Below are 17485 nucleotides of genomic sequence, written 5' to 3' on the forward strand. Positions count from 1 at the left end.
AACGGTAGTGACCAGGTTGGAACAGGTTGGAACGGTAGTGAACAGGTTGGAAAGGTAGTGACCAGGTTGGAACAGGTTGGAACGGTAGTGACCAGGTTGGAACGGTAGTGACCAGGTTGGAACGGTAGTGACCAGGTTGGAACGGTAGCGACCAGGTTGGAACGGTAGTGACCAGTGTCTGCTTCCAACTGGTTGTAAGCTGAGGGACAAAAATGATTTCAAAGGTCTGGCCACCGGTACTGTCAGGACCTGAACTCTTTGTTTACCTTTAGGTGAAAGTATAAAAGTTCTCTCTGGTTCAGAACAAAATGCTACTTCATCTTTAAAATCAGTCATATCAACAGCCCGTCATGTGATCAGTCGTATCCCTTCCTTTCAAAAGCTTCCTTGATTTCTGTCATGTGGTAGACATAGGTAGCTTACAATAGCTAGTTGGTAGACGATTGGTAAATTATTAACCATGACAACGACTCAAAGACTTTTATTTTGTACTTTCTTGAACCACAAGCATATCACTGCGCCAGCGCCAGTCAGATATAATGAGAGAAAAGGGGGGAAAAAACACTTGATACACAAAATGAAAACTTTGAAACTTTAAACAACTTTTCTCTGTTGCAGATGAATCTGACTGACTAAGACACACACACACACACGCACACGCACACACACACGCACACGCGCACGCACGCACGCACGCACACGCACACACACACACAGCATGGAGCCAGCCTTGTCCTTAGACGAGGTGTTTTCTGAGGAGGAGGAGTTCCCTGCTCCCCGGGAGGGGGAGGGGCCACAGGAGGAGGAGGAGGAGGAGGAGGAGGAGGATGTGGACGGAGGACAGATGTTCAGCGCCTGGATGAGTCGCTACAGAGGAGGACAAGGTGCAAATCCTTACATCCCTAATACACACTGATATGAAACAAGTAAGACGCGCGAACGTCGCAGCTCGAAAATAACAATCAGAAGCAGGGACGTGCACAGATAGACTCTAGGTGGTGCTAGAGCACCTGCCCTTTGCCCTCTTGACCAGAAGTGCCCTTTTGAAAAAAATATATATATTTTTTTTCAGTTTACAGCAGGGGTCTTCAACAGGGGGTCCGGGACCCCTAGGGGGTCCTCAGAGTTACTACAGGGGGTCCGCCAAATCTTTATGTGATATGATTTTTCTTTTTACCATAACCACTCGAAACCTAGCATCCCTTTTCTGAGGAGAACTTTAGCCAAAAATAGCAGATCTACAAGCTCACAACGCCTCGCGCTGCGAGGCGTTGTGGGCTTGTAGATCTGCTATTTTTGGCAAAGAGGTATAGGTGTAGAGGAGAAAAAAGAGCAGACCAAGTAAACCAAAAAAAGTATAATTTACTTGAGCACCTGCCCCTCAAAATGCCTGTGCACGCCACTGATTATATTACTGCATAATGTTATATCATTGAACTAAATGGCGTTATATCAACAAGGATAGGATGATTAAAAAAGGTTATGTCTGTATCAGAGATGACTTTGGACAGGTGGAAAACTTTAGTTAAACTTGCAGAGTGACTCATTACTTTACATCTTCTGATAGTTGTACTTGAATGTTGACATGAAATAATAATCCCGTTTAGTGTTTCATTAGCGCTATACCGCCATTGTGACAAACTTGTCTCCAGCTTGTAGCGACGGCGCACGTCAACACACGTTGAAAGGCAAAGATAGCAAGGATTCAACAGTGATGTCACTGTTATGAAACAGGAAGTAGCACGGACGAAGCTGTTCATAAACAACAGTGACATCACGGATGAATCCTTGGTGTCTTCATGTGACCGACTCAACTTTTCTGCGCTCTTTGGAAAATCCTGTTGACGCAAAGATTGGCATCAAAATGCACTTAAAGTACCAAAAGTAAAAGTACTAACTATTTGAAAATAGCCGATCTACAAGCTCACAACGCGTCGCGATGCGACGCGTTGTGAGCTTGTAGATCTGCTATTTTCAAATAGCTTAGGTATGAAATAAGGCTAGTGGTTAATGTATGTTTCATAATATCATAGTTTATCTGAAAAGTAACTAGTAACTACATTTTTCAAATAATTGTAATGGAGTAAAAGTACAATATTTGCCTCTGAGATGTAGTGGAGTAGAAGTAAATATTGGAAATTGGAAATACTAAAGTAAAGTACAAATACCTCAAAATTGTACTTAAGTACAGTACTTAAGTAAATGTACTTAGTTACTTTCCACCACTGGTGAGAACCTCTAGTAATAAAAAGTACTCAAGTAAAGTACAGATAGTTAAAACACGTACATAAGCACAAAGTAAATATATAATTACTGTCAGCAGGAGCAGTGGGAGGAGCTTCAGCAGGAGGCGGAGCAGTGGGAGGAGCAGGAGAGGAAGAGGAGGAGGAGGAGGAGAACACTGAACAACTTCGAGGCAGCACTGACCTCAGCACCTTCCTACCTCCTGTTAGGAGAAGATCCTCTCTACCCTGTCCTGTGAGTCTGTGTGTGTGTGTGTGTGTGTGTGTGTGTGTGTGTGTGTGTGTGTGTGTGTGTGTGTGTGTGTGTGTGTGTGTGTGTGTGTGTGTGTGTGTGTGTGTGTGTGTGTGTGTGTGTGTGTGTGTGTGTGTGTGTGTGTGTGTGTGTGTGTGTGTGTGTGTGTGTGTGTGCGTGCGTGCGTGCGTGCGTGCGTGCGTGCGTGCGTGCGTGCGTGCGTGCGTGCGTGCGTGCGTGCGTGTGTGTGCGCACACCAGCCAGGAGAGAGAAGAGTCTAGGACGTGTGGAGCGTTGTCCAGAGTGTTTTAGAGAAGAGAGAAGAGTCTAGGACGTGTGGAGCGTTGTCCAGGGTGTTTTAGAGAAGAGAGAAGAGTCTAGGACGTATGGAGCGTTGTCCAGGGTGTTTTAGAGAAGAGAGAAGAGTCTAGGACGTGTGGAGCGTTGTCCAGGGTGTTTTAGAGAAGAGAGAAGAGTCTAGGACGTGTGGAGCGTTGTCCAGGGTGTTTTAGAGAAGAGAGAAGAGTCTAGGACGTGTGGAGCGTTGTTCAGGGTGTTTTAGAGAAGAGAGAAGAGTCTAGGACGTGTGGAGCGTTGTCCAGAGTGTTTTAGAGAAGAGAGAAGAGTCTAGGACGTGTGGAGCGTTGTCCAGAGTGTTTTAGAGAAGAGAGAAGAGTCTAGGACGTGTGGAGCGTTGTCCAGGGTGTTTTGGAGAAGACAGAAGAGTCTAGGACGTGTGGAGCGTTGTCCAGGGTGTTTTGGAGAAGACAGAAGAGTCTAGGACGTGTGGAGCGTTGTCCAGGGTGTTTTGGAGAAGACAGAAGAGTCTAGGACGTGTGGAGCGTTGTCCAGGGTGTTTTAGAGAAGAGAGAAGAGTCTAGGACGTGTGGTGGAGCGTTGTTCAGGTTTCTTTTTGCTAGTGTTAGCTGTAGTGGACTAGTGGTGGAAAGTAACTAAGTAAGTAGTACTGTACTTAAGTACAATTTTGAGAATTTTTACTTTACCGGAGTATTTCCATTTTTCTATCAACTTCACTACATCTCAGAGACAAATACTGTACTTTTACTTTACTATAATTATTTGAAAACTTAGTTACTATTTATTTTGTAGATTTTGATTATTATTACTAAACTAAAATGAACTAAAAATAAACTAAGCACACATTAACCACTTCAGTCCTATGTAAACTTTGGCCATTCAAAAATAGCAGATCTACAAGCTCACAACGCGTCGCATGGCGACGCGTTGTGAGCTTGTAGATCGGCTATTTTCAAAAGCCTTTTACACATTTTACACGGGACATTCAGCATAACTAGTACTTTTACTTTTGGTATTTTGAGTACATTTTGACGTCAATGCTTGAGTACATTTTTAATTCAGGGCTTTAACTTGTAACATGGTATTTCTACATTGCAGTATTGATACTTTTACTTAAGTAAACAATTTGAGTATTTTTCCCACCCCTGCTCAGCTGTTTTCACAGTGTTTTGTAGGCCAGCATTGACAGTGTGCTGTAAATGAGCTAATCCTGTAATCTGGTTAGTATTGTAGGTCACATGGTACAAACTCATCCAGTGATTACATCACACCGACAGACAGGCAGGCCGGAGGCCCCCAGGGCTCTATGCTAGGCCCCCTCCTCTTTTTCTCACTCTACACCAAATCTTGTGGCTGTACAGTATGTACGCCTGATCGCAATCATTTGAGATAATCACATTTATTTGTGTCATAATGGTGTCCAGCGCGTCTCTTCCTTCTTTTAGCTTCCTTGATTTATGTCAGGATCTGTGTCTGCTGTCTATCTCTGACCGTAAAGAGATGCTCTACCACTTTACAGAAGGCATTTGACACTGTAAATCACAGCATCCTACTGGGCAAGCTTGGGGCCTTAGGCTTCAACACCACAGCTACTAAATGGGTAAGATCTTACCTGGACGGCAGAGAAGTGGTGAGAGTAAATGGCACAGTGTCCTCACCTCAACCATTAACATGCAGAGTCCCTCAAGGCAGTATTCTAGGCCCTCTCTTCTTCCTATTGTACATTAATGACATAACAGAGGCAATCCTGTTTGGGTCTACAGCCAAGCTTAAGAAATCCCCGGGGCTTACGGTAGTGGTTGGTAACTCGACAATTAAGACAAGGAAGAGGTAACCTATTTGGGATGCATACTAAATAACTCCTTATCTGGAGAGAGCATGGCTCTGAAAGTTATTATGAAAGTGAACCAGAGGATAAAATTCCTTGCTAGAATATCGCCCTTCATAGATCGAAATGCACTAATAATACTGGCAGGGGCATTGGTACAATGCCACTTCGACTATGCATGCACATCCTGGTACTCCAACATCCCAAAGATCCTGAAAAAAAAGCTTCAGACCTCACAAAACAAATTAGTTAGACTGATACACAAATTACATCCCAGAACTCACCTTCTGCCGGCCCATTTCAACAGCCTCAAGTGGCTCAAAGTCGAGGAAAGAGTAATACAAATAAAAATGTGTATGGTCCACAGGATCATAAACAATGCTGCACCTAAGTACCTAGATGATTATTTCACCAAGGTCAGCACAGTACATAGGTACTCAACCAGAGGAAGCTCGACTAACTTTGTGCCTCACCTATTTAGCAGTTGCATGGGACAAAGTTCAATCCTGTACTCTGCAACAGATTCATGGAACGAACTACCCACAAACATCAAGACCACTAGCTCCATGGCTGGTTTTAAGTTCTCCCTTAAGAGATGGCTCACTACCAGTGCAACCTAAAGTACATTTTTTAATTAGGGTTCGTATCCCCCCGCGCACACGTGCGCACGCGCGCACACGCATGCACGCACACACACACACACACACACACACACATGCGCACACGCATACACGAGCACACACATACACATGCGCATGGACGCATACACATACAGATACTCGCACGCACGCCCGCACCCACACCAAGATCAACAGGACCACGATGGAAATAAGCTTCTGGCTTTCTTGTGTCTATCCTTTTGACTATTCCCTGTGTACATTGTTTTGTTATGTGCAAATTGTCAATAAATAAATCAATCAATATTCAGAGCTGACAAGTCTCACCCTTTGAGAGTGAGAGTCACGCAATTTAACCTCTTCTCACGCCACACTTGCCATTTCACACGCTTTGTTCCCCCCCCCCCCCCCCCCCCTCACAGCAAAAAAACAAAAAAACAAAACAGCAACCGGGTGGAAAACGGAACGCTCGTCCTAAAACACACTGCCCCATTTTTTTTTCGCGGGCCGTGGCCACCGGATTAGACCTGGGGAGAGGGTGTTTTAGAACGACGGTTCCATTTGGAGAGGTGGTGCGCTGTGCGATAGAGACACACGGCCGGAAGCGGAAGGCCTACAAATTCACGCCCACTTTTGAGATAGCGCCGCTACTCGGGGTCCGTTAGAACGATGCACTGCAGCTCTCAATGCAATCCCTATGAGAGGACATGAGAGTTAGCCTACTTTTAAAATATTCCTACATTAACTGGAGACGATATTGATTGAAATTAAAATATGTTTCCAAATGTATGGAGTGTCTTTGTCAACATATCTTCTTGTTTTCTTAATAGTTGATGTGTTTCACATTTAATTTGCCACTTTAACGAGTTACCCATCATGTTAACACAGCAGAGGGTAGACGGCAGACAGACACGTTGCCGCATTTCAGTGACATCACTGTCATTACGAGCGCCAAGCGCCGACCAGTAGTGTACCCACTGTAGAGGCAGGACAGGCGGTCGCCTGCCCAACTAAGATCTCGCCTCCCCTAAAAAAAAAAAAAAGAATAAATAACCCGAAAATGTGTCAAATGCTTGCTTGATGTCCTCAAAGTCACGCATCCAACAAGCTTTGAACTGAGCAGATTGGACCTTCTGTTCCAGAGATAATGACCAAAACATATTGAAAACGGACACTTTCGCCAGTTTTCTGGGTATTGAAAACCTCAAGGGATGCGTCCGTGACGTATGTACCATGCGACCACTTAAACTCTAGATCACCGATGCTAGCGGTTTTGACACACTGATGGAGTATATTATAGTATATTGTGGGTAGTATATCGAGATGACAGATATGGGACATTAAAAAGGATGAATTAAACAAATGGGACAGTTTATTAGAACACAAAAAAAATCGCTACAGCCTCAGTAGTTAACCAGTGAAATTACGGTATTTTACAATGCCTCTCATAGAGATTGCATTGAGAGCTGCAGTTCATCGTTCTAACGGACCCCGAGTGTCAAAAGTGGGCGTGAATGTGTAGGCCTTCCGCTTCCGGCCCTGTGTCTCTATGGGATGGACTTGAGAGAAGAAGGAAACAATCATGACTGACAATCATGAAAGAAGACCCTTCACAGCTAATAGAGAATTTTAATGTTAAGAATCGGTTCAGAATTGAATGAGTACTGCCAGTGGCGTGCACAGACATTTTGAGGGGCAGGTGCTCAAGTAAATTATACTTTTTTTTGTTTACTTGGTCTGCTCTTTTCTCCCTCTACACCTATACCTCTTTGCCAAAAATAGCAGATCTACAAGCCCACAACGCCTCGCAGCGCGAGGCGTTGTGGGCTTGTAGATCTGCTATTTTTGGCTAAAGTTCTCCTCAGAAAAGGGATGCTAGGTTTCGAGTGGTTATGGTATAAAGAAAAATCATATCACATAAAGAATTGGCGGACCCGCTGTAGTAACTCTGAGGACCCCCTAGGGGTCCCGGACTCCCTGTTGAAGACCCCTGCTGTAAACTGGGGAGAAAAAAAAAAAAAAACTTTTTTTTTTCTTTTTTTCAAAAGGGCACTTCTGGTCAAGAGGGCAAAGGGCAGGTGCTGTAGCACCACCTAGAGTCTATCTGTGCACGTCCCTGAGTACGGCTATAGTTAAATGTGAACTCTTTCTGCTATAAATATGCATCCATGCGTTCTGCGCGCCCGTCGGCTGCAACGTTTCCTTTTGGCCACACATCACTTCATGGAGTCCATTTTTTGGCGTTGCCAGGTTTTGCGAGAGAAATAAGCAACCAGGTCTATGAGAACAAGCCCAAAAGAAGCGGCCATTACAGGACCACATGAGCACTTTAAACCATCAGCCGTTTGAAATGAGCAGATCTACAAGCTCACAACGTGTTGGAAAAAAGTGAAAGATGCGTTTTAAACAAATAACACAAATACATGTGGGAGGTCCTTGGTCCTTCACTCTCACTCTCTCTCTCTCTCTCTCTCTCTCCCTCTCTCTCTCTCTCTCTCTCTCTCTGCTCTACAGTCTACTCTCTCGGCCATGCAGTTGAATCGGCTCCACTCATTGGCTCAGTCTCCGGTGTCGGCCAGGGTCCTGCTGCGTCGCTCCTCCTCCCGCAGCCTCTCCACCAACCAGGAGGCGGACCCGGCCTCGCCCAAGTCAATGGCGGCCAATCAGGAGCGCCGCTGCTCGCTCGTCCCGCCCGCCATCCCGGAGGTGTCCGAGGAGACCTCCGTGCCCAAGAGGGCGCCGTTCAGACGACGCAACGTCATGTCCCTGGTATGTACGCTAATTTAACCATTTAAAAGCATCCCTGGCTAACTAACATTAACCCCTTAACGGTTAAGGGGTTTTCAACTGGATTAGGCAGGGGGCCACAACTGTAAAATAATTTGAAGTTGGGGGCCACACAGTGTGCGCACATGCACGCGCGTGCATGTGCGCACACAATTTGCGCGCGAAGCGCACGCTCGCGAAATTTTCCGGGTCTAATTTGGGTCTAATTCGGTCTAATTCGGTCTAATTCGGTTCTATTTGACCAATATAAATCAACCTTTTTTCGGGTCTAATTCGGTCTAATTCGGTTCTAAGTTAAGTTCCAATGAAAGATGGCCTTTCAAGAACTAATGAAGGATAAATAATTTGTACTGTTTTAACTTTGATAACATAAAAACGAACATATATTTACATAAATAATAATTATGTTTTTTTTTTTTTTTTATATGGCCAGGGGCCACAAGGAAGCTCCTGTTGAATATCTATGCCTTCTATATCTATGCCGCCAGTTGAATATCTATGCCTTAACCCATTAACCCTTTTACACTTTTGGCTATTAAAAAATAGCAGATCTACAAGCTCATAGCGCGGCACCGAGTGCCGCGCTATGAGCTTGTAGATCTGCTATTTTTTTTTACATCGTGTTTTTTTTTTGTGCAAATCTTTGAATATATATATCTATAAAGCAATTGTTTTTTACTCAAATCTTTGCTTCTGGGGGTCCCTGGAACAAACTTTTTTTTAGATGGGGGTCCGCAGCCAAATACATATCGTTGTGGGGCTCCTTGACACTGACACTGATATTATAGCAACATAAGTGTTTCAGAAAACTGATTCCCCAGAAGCAATAACATTTTAGTTAGACATGCTCGCTTTACATATATATATATATATATTCAAAGATTTGCACAAAATTGTTCACGATTTTTCAAAAATAGCAGATCTACAAGCTCGTAGCGCGCCACTCGGTGCCGCGCTTTGAGCTTGTAGATCTGCTATTTTTGAATAGCCCAACGCAAATCTAAAAATGACACACAGATGCCCTCTCAGGTCTTAAAGAGCTAAGGTCTGAGGCCGATTCTACAAAATCCTAACTGATTTTTTGAAAAAACGTGTGTTATTATGTCAGAGGTTCTCAAACTTTTTCATGTCAAGGACCCCCAAAACACATGACACATTCACAGTACAGGCCAAGGGGTCATCTGGCACCCCAAATGTCCACAAATCGGCCTCACGGTGGCGCTTAGACAGGTTACAACCATAGACTGTAGAGGTGTAACGATATAGACCACCGAAGTCTGACGTAATTTACGCGTCCTTTGTTTGTCAACCTGGTTCGCAGTTTTCCAGCCCCATTCTGAATCCCATAGACTTGTTTAATATCGCGTCAAATAAGTGTTGTTCCAAAAATAAACAAGTGACCCCGGCGGTTTGACTCTTATGGATATGAAGCATCAACTGATGGTGAGAAAACGATAATGTTACTTCCGCCGAATTAGTTACATTTTCTCCAGAAACAGACTGTATCAAATATGAGTGACTGACTATTATAAACTATACAGAACCTCCTCCCTGACTATGATAACGTATTATTATTTAACTGTGTTCACATTGAATCGTGTGTGTGTGTGTGTGTGTGTGTGTGTGTGTGTGTGTGTGTGTGTGTGTGTGTGTGTGTGTGTGTGTGTGTGTGTGTGTGTGTGTGTGTGTGTGTGTGTGTGTGTGTGTCAGAGTGACGCAGACAGCACGTGTCTGATCTGTCATGATGATCTCCATAAAGCTGGAAAACAGATCAGAGAGCTGCAGTGTGCACACAGCTTCCACAACGAGGTACACACACACACACACACACACACACACACACACACACACACACACACACACACACACACACACACACACACACACACACACACACACACAGACACACGCGCACACACACACACACACACACACACACACACACACACACACATGTTGACAAATTGTTTATCATTATGTATTATTATTATTATTATTATTATTTGTATTATTTGTTTAGTTCGTAAATATTTATTATTATTATTTTTACACTTTATTTGATGTCTATGTGGTTGTGTATTTCCATTACATTGATGTCTATGTGGTTGTGTATTTCCATTACATTGATGTCTATGTGGTTGTGTATTTCCATTACATTGATGTCTATGTGGTTGTGTATTTACAGTGCATTGATGTCTATGTGGTTGTGTATTTACAGTGCATTGATGTCTATGTGGTTGTGTATTTACAGTGCATTGATGCCTATGTGGTTGTGTATTTACAGTGCATTGATGTCTATGTGGTTGTGTATTTACAGTGCATTGATGTCTATGTGGTTGTGTATTTACAGTGCATTGATGTGTGGTTGTGGAGGAAGAGGGCGTGTCCAACATGTCGTGTTCCTGCAGTGTCTCACTCTGTCCACTGGGGGGCGACAAGGGTCAAAGTTCCATAGAGAGGACAGCCTGTCTGTCTGTCTGTCTGTCTGTCTGTCTGTCTGTCTGTCTCATATTAAATGTATTTGCATGTAGAGAAAAATAAATTAACAAATAAAATGTAAATCCACTGTTTCTGGTGCTTCTACTTAATTTTATTAATACGCGTTCTCTCCTCCGCGTCATCAGTGCACGTCATTGGTGAAAGGGCCTTTCTGTGTGGAGTTTTCATGTTCTCCCCGTGTCTCCTAGGGTAGGTACCCTCACTAAAAACATGCAGTAATCCTGGTCACTATACTGCCTCCCCCTGGTCAGCCGGGGCGCCTGATGGAGGGGAAAGGAACTGGTGCGAATAACGTGTTCCTTCCACGCGCTACGTCCTACCGGGGAAACTCCCCCCTGTCAGGTGATAAGAAGCGGCCTGCTCACTCCTCATGCATTGAAGCACCTGATTCGGATGCTATCAATGCATTGAATGGGACATTATCACCTTTTATTAGACCATTGAATGGGCGAAGTAGGCGACCTACTTACCTACCCACGATTTATCAGACCATTCATTGGGTGTTATGAAGACATACTGACCTACCGACGGAGATGACTTAAATAGTTCAGTTTCGGTTTTGGTTTTGGTTGTTTTGGTTTCGGACCATGACGGAGGCGCGCAGTCTCAGGCGAGCTGGAGCCCCGCGAAGGACCACCGAGGGAGCTAAAGCGACGAGTTGCCGTCCTGAGCGGTGCGACGCTCGCCTGAGCCTACTCAGCGCCGTTGGAGTTATGTACCGATAGGCACAGAATCGTAAATATTGTTGTGGGGACTGCTCCGCCTCCAAAGTAGGTCAGCAGCTCCTGATTACGCCCAATGAATGGTCTGACAAATCGCGGTAGGTCCGTGTATCGCCTACTCGTCACCTACTCGCCCATTCAATGGTCTGATAAAACGTGATCATCTCCCATTCAATGCATTGATAGCATTCGAAGCCGGTGATTGAAGGAGGCATGAGCTCAATTCTGGGCTCTCCCTAGGCTGGTAGAGGGAGAGTAGCGCCCAGGATTACATAGGCAATTGGCATTGGGTGAAAAAATGGTTTACAAAATTGTGGGATAAAAATTTAGGAACAAAAAAAGAATAATACAAAAGTAATTTGTGTTTATTGTGTCTATTTTTTTTGTTTTAAGTTAAATGATCTGAAATGGAAACTTTTATCAAATTCATTTATTTATTTAGTTTATTCACAAAATACAAAATATCATTCAAGGCATCAGTAATCGGCGATATGTTTTGTATTGTATTTGTATTATATGTTTTACTGATGAATTGAGTACAATGGACCACAATGCGTTATCCTTTCAGCATAACCTTTGAATGTAGCAGCTTTACTGCAGCGATCGTGTTAATAAAGTATTTTTAAACTTTTTTGTGATGATGAAATATTAACACTAAAGTTATTTGACTTGAAAAACACACGCACGCACGCACGCAGGCAGGCACACACGCGCACACGCACACACACACACACACACACACACACACACACACACACACACACACACACACACACACACACACACACACAGTGGTGGAAAAAAGTACTCACATGTTTTACTTAAGTAAAAGTATCAATTCTGCAATGCAGAAACACTCTGTTACAAGCAAAAGTCCGGAATTCGAAATTGACTTGAGTAAAAGTACAAGTATTGGTATATCAAAATGTACTTAAAGTAACAAAAGTAGAAAGTACAAATGTATAAAATATATTAAAAATGTTTGAAAATAGCCGATGTACAAGCTCACAATGCGTCGCATCACGACGCATTGTGAGCTTGTAGATCTGCTATTTTCAAATGGCCAAAATGTATAAATAGGGCTGAAGTGGGTAATGTATTTTGTAAAAATAATCAAAATCTAGAAAGTAACTAGTAACTAAAGCGTTACAAATGGAACCAAATGGATTAAGTTCCATGTGTATACTCTCAGAGTTACAGACCTGTAAGGGTCCATTTGGTTTCATAACGTGAGTGAGAACTTGAGTCAAAGTAATGGAGTAGTTGCATTTTAAAAATACTTTTATTTACACCTTTTCAAAAGTTCTCCATTAATACTTTGATACTTTGTTCCCAAATAAAGATAATACAAATGAAACTTAATGACTTCCAACTCATGATTCAATGTTTTTATTTCAATAAAGATTATAAAATTGAAACTTATCATGACATCAAACTTATGAATCAATATTTTTATTAAACCACATTAACTCTGTCGTCCCATCAATTTCCCCCCAAAATCCCACTTTTTTTAAATCCAAAGATATCAGATCTACAAGCTCAACGTGTCGCTATGTGACGTGTTGAGCTTGTAGATCTGATATTTGTCATGATGATAAAGTAAACGGTTGATATGACAACATGACATCCCATAATTATGATAAACTGTATAAAAATGTATAAAAACATACATAGACACATGGATAATAATCAGATAATGAATGAAGATAGACAGTAATCATTATAATAAAAACATTAATAATCAGATAATGAATGAAGATAGACAGTAATCATTATAATAAAAACATTAATAATCAGATAATGAATGAAGATAGACAGTAAACATTATAATAAAAACATTAATAATCAGATAATGAATGAAGATAGACAGTAATCATTATAATAAAAACATTAATAATCAGATAATGAATGAAGATAGACAGTAAACATTATAATAAAAACATTAATAATCAGATAATGAATGAAGATAGACAGTAATCATTATAATAAAAACATTAATAATCAGATAATGAATGAAGATGGACAGTAATCATTATAATAAAAACATTAATAATCAGATAATGAATGAAGATGGACAGTAATCATTATAATAAAAACATTAATGATTGGATAATTAATCGACCTACAAGCTCACAAGCTTGTAGATCGGTTAATAGTCGGTGAATGTTCCTCTCAGAAGGGATTCTGGGGTTCAAAAGGTTCATGATAAAAAAATAAAACAAAAAGTTCCCATAACCCAAAGATTTGGCGGATTCTCTATAGTATCTCTGAGGACCCCCTAGGGGTCCTGGACCCCCTGTTGACCCCCTGCTGTTAACTTAACTTAAACCCCATATACTGCAAGGGTTCCCAAACTTTGCAGGCCGCGACCCCCCAAAACATTCATATTTGACATGGGGACCCCCCAACATAATCATATTTGACATGGGGACCCCCCAACATAATCATATTTTAACTTGGGACCCCCCCCCTCCTCTCCCACCCAGCCTGATAAGCACTTGTAATTGTAGATCAGCTCTTTTCACAACGATTGCCTCTTTCTTACGTAATAATCTAACAATTTGTCCAATGTGGTTTTACAAAGGTCTTAAAAGTCATTAAATGATAACGTTATAAATGTGTAGAGACCCTGTAAACACTTACAGCCTACTGTATGTTGGTGTGTTTACTGTTGATGTTTTCATTGTTTAACATTAAGCTGATCATGTGGGGACTCCCTGGGGGTCCCCCTATGTTTAAACATGTGCTTAAACATATTTACCTGATCTTACACACCTCTGCTGTGTCGATGAAGAATGAAGGGTTTAAGTGTTCTTTATAGCTCTATTATTAAAATAAATGGTTCTATAAAGAACCTTTAGGTCTGAAAGGTTCCTATTTGGACCCAAAGAATGGTTCTGCTATGATATCACTGTGAAGAACCAGTTCAGGTTCCAGTTGGAACCTTTATGTGTCTGTGTTTAGCTTCTCTCTAAGATCTACCAGATCTTACAGACCTCTGCTGTACCATCAGTCGCTATACCTGCATAGAGAGGTTGTGTGAAGGTGGTGTTTACTGTATTGAGGAGGGTCTGTGTGTCTGTGTTTTTATCAACATGATAGAAAGACACAGTACCTGCTCTGTGATCTACGTACACCCCCACTACCCCCTCACCCTCACCCCCCACTGTGGAGACAACATGTCCTGACAGTTTAGTGTCAGTGCTGTCGTGATAGAAGCTGTAGTCTGAACCAGAGGCCCACCATAACATCCAGGACTTGTCATTGAGACCAAAGGCTGATAGACCCTCCTCCTTTCTGTTGATGTCTATATAACTGACTGCTACAATAACACCTCTTCCTCTCCATTTTACTTCAAAGTAACAACGTTCAGACAGACTCTCTTTACTCAACACCTGATAGTAATAGGTAAATCTGTGTGGATGTTCTGGATGATGTTGGTCTTGTCCTGTATGAGTCACCTTCCTGTTCTCCTCTGACAGGATGAGGTGGTCGCTCACTGCGTTTACATCCAGTGAAAGTTGACAGGAATCTGTGAGAAAAACACATGATAAAAATATCACAACTAATTAAACGCTTTATACCTGGAGACACTTTATTTATTATTAAGTTACTCTCTCTCTGTGTGTGTGTGTGTGTGTGTGTGTGTGTGTGTGTGTGTGCGTGCGTGCGTGCGTGCGTGCGTGCGTGTGTCTCTCCTCTCGGATCTCCACAATTTAAAGTTCTTTTTTAAGTTTTGCATAAATTAATGCCCTACTTCGTTGTACAAATAGCAGATCTACAAGCTCAAAACATGTTTTTAGCTTGTAGATCTGCTATTTTTGCTACAGATTTTGGTTTGGACTTTTCTCTAAAAAGTCCAAACCAGAAACAAGACAAAAGTTCAGTGAAGAACTCACATTTTAAAAAGTCCTGTCGGTTGGTGCTGTTCAATCTAATGTCCCCTGGTTCTGGTTCTGGTTCTGGACCGTCCTGTCTGTTGGTGCTGTTCCCTGGTCCTGAAGACTGTGAAAACAAACTCAAACACACACCCACAACCACAACCACACATGCATAGCCTAAACACACACACACGCACGCACGCACGCACACACACACACACACACACACACACACACACACACACACACACACACACACACACACACACACACACACACACACACACACACACACACTTTTATCAGACAGCTATATCCTAACTAGTTACTTTTGTAACTCATTACCCCCAACAGGTGATCATTTGGTATAATATTGTCTAAGTATGTAATCACTGTTTCCCTAAAGGCTAGAGTTCTCTAATGTCTGCCCAAACATACGTCGCTACAGCACTACACCACCACACCACTACACCACCACACCACTACACCACTACAGCATTACTGATCAGCATGGACTCACATGCACGTTTTGAACAGGTCCTTCTGGACGGAGGCTCTGCTGGATGTGAATCCATTTGAGGCATGACTTCATCAGGAGGACTTCCAGCTTTCTCCTCATCCTCCCCTCCTCCTCCAGATGGTTCACACACTGCAGACAAAAAAACACAATGACAACATATATCTAAAGGCTGGCAGCTCCATAGTGTTTTATCCTTTTGATAATGATAGGCCTATGTCATATGTTTTCATGTCAATAAAGAATTACCTAAACTGAGGTTACATTGTATTCTAGAAAAAATGAGTTTAGCTGTCTAAATTCTACCATCACAACCAGCAATATTTATATTACTTTTGTTTTTCATGTTTGTAAATCATTTGGCACATAATGTTAGCTTCATACATATAATGATAGGAGAACACTTTTAAACATCTGATCGGTCATTGAGGTGTGTTCATATATATATATATGTTCATGTATGCACATCTATGGCAGTAGTACAGACAATCTTACAGGTGGTGGTGCACATCTGTATGAAAGACCCAGAGGGTCGGCCTACACGAGGCTTTGTCCCTATTTCGTCCATACATGGGCATAAATGTCGGTCGATCTCTTGTCCCCCTTTCGTCCATACATGGGCATAGAAGGGACCTCGCATGACGTGACTTCGCATGACACGTCATGCGAAGTCCGGCCATTCAGATTTCAACCACTAGGGGTCTGGCAGTACCAGGTCTCCTGGTTCCCTTGTTTTTTTTATCATTTGGACCACAAACAAAGGGTGGGTGTAAACATTATTGGAATTGGTCCATTCATTTATATCTAAACGTAGATCTCTACTCTCTTCACTTACCTTCGGCTGTGTTTTTAAATCTCCCCAGTAGATCTTTCCTGTGGATCTTCTCCAGGATATTCAACATGATGTCATTTTCTTTCCCCGGATAGTTCTGTGTGATCTGATCCACTACATCCGTGGGCCCAGCACTCTCTAGAGCTCTCTTTCTCAGCGGTTTGAGACCTTCAACATTGCCAGGCTGTTGCAGCCACCACTTGAACCTGATGAACTCCTCGACATCCAGCATGTCCAGAGTTTTCAAGATACGATTCACCATGGTTGATTCCTGCTGCAAACACCTGATGTTTACGTCTCTTAATGCTTTCAAGCTTTAGTTCAAGTTATTTATACCAGGAAATATATCCACACATGCATATTTCTGCATTACTGTGTGTGTGTGTGTGTGTGTGTGTGTGTGTGTGTGTGTGTGTGTGTGTGTGTGTGTGTGTGTGTGTGTGTGTGTGTGTGTGTGTGTGTGTGTGTGTGTGTGTGTGTGTGTGTGTAGGATGCACAATTATTGTTAGTTTATCATTGTCTTCCATGTTATAACATTAATAGGGACTGCAGGGGAGGGGAAAAGAATTGCACAGTCAGTTAACCAGCTTTATGCAGATTCTGCAGCTTTCTACGGTACAGAAAACCTTCCAATACGAAAGAGACAAACATGACCAGTTCACTGTTGATTCTCTGTGGTTAAATGCTCAGGCTTGTTTTGTTCAAAGCCGGTGAACTATATTCCATGACACAGTTCTCCATAGAACTCAACTTAGCTTCACGCAGAACAGAATAATAATGCAACACACAGACCAGAGTCATCGATCCCCGAAGACCTCAACACCACCAACACTAGGCAAGACACAATCATCTCAGCACAATCGAACAGACAGCCGTGCCAGTTGGATATCAGAATAAGAGCCACTTGTAATGATTAGACAACACATTTATTTTTGTTTTGAGTGGTGCCAACCACTCCTACATTTGACCGTGTGTGTGTCTGTCTGTCCGTCCGTCCGTCCGTCCGTCC

General features: G+C 42.5%; 1 protein-coding gene across 1 annotated transcript; it reads left to right on the forward strand.

Moving 5' to 3' along the window:
* Positions 1–844: 844 nt before the first annotated feature.
* LOC311041049 (uncharacterized protein) lies at positions 845–10480 on the forward strand (the record flags this gene model as incomplete). The annotated part of the gene is made up of 5 exons (XM_084051485.1): positions 845–884; positions 2324–2478; positions 7753–8007; positions 9736–9834; positions 10376–10480. 5 exons carry the CDS (start codon positions 845–847, stop codon positions 10478–10480), a joined length of 654 nt encoding a protein of 217 aa, XP_083907611.1.
* Positions 10481–17485: the final 7005 nt, after the last annotated feature.

The sequence above is a fragment of the Gymnoscopelus microlampas genome, assembly GCF_963454915.1.
Source record: "Gymnoscopelus microlampas genome assembly, chromosome: 24".
In the NCBI taxonomy this organism is placed as follows: Eukaryota; Metazoa; Chordata; class Actinopteri; order Myctophiformes; family Myctophidae; genus Gymnoscopelus; species Gymnoscopelus microlampas.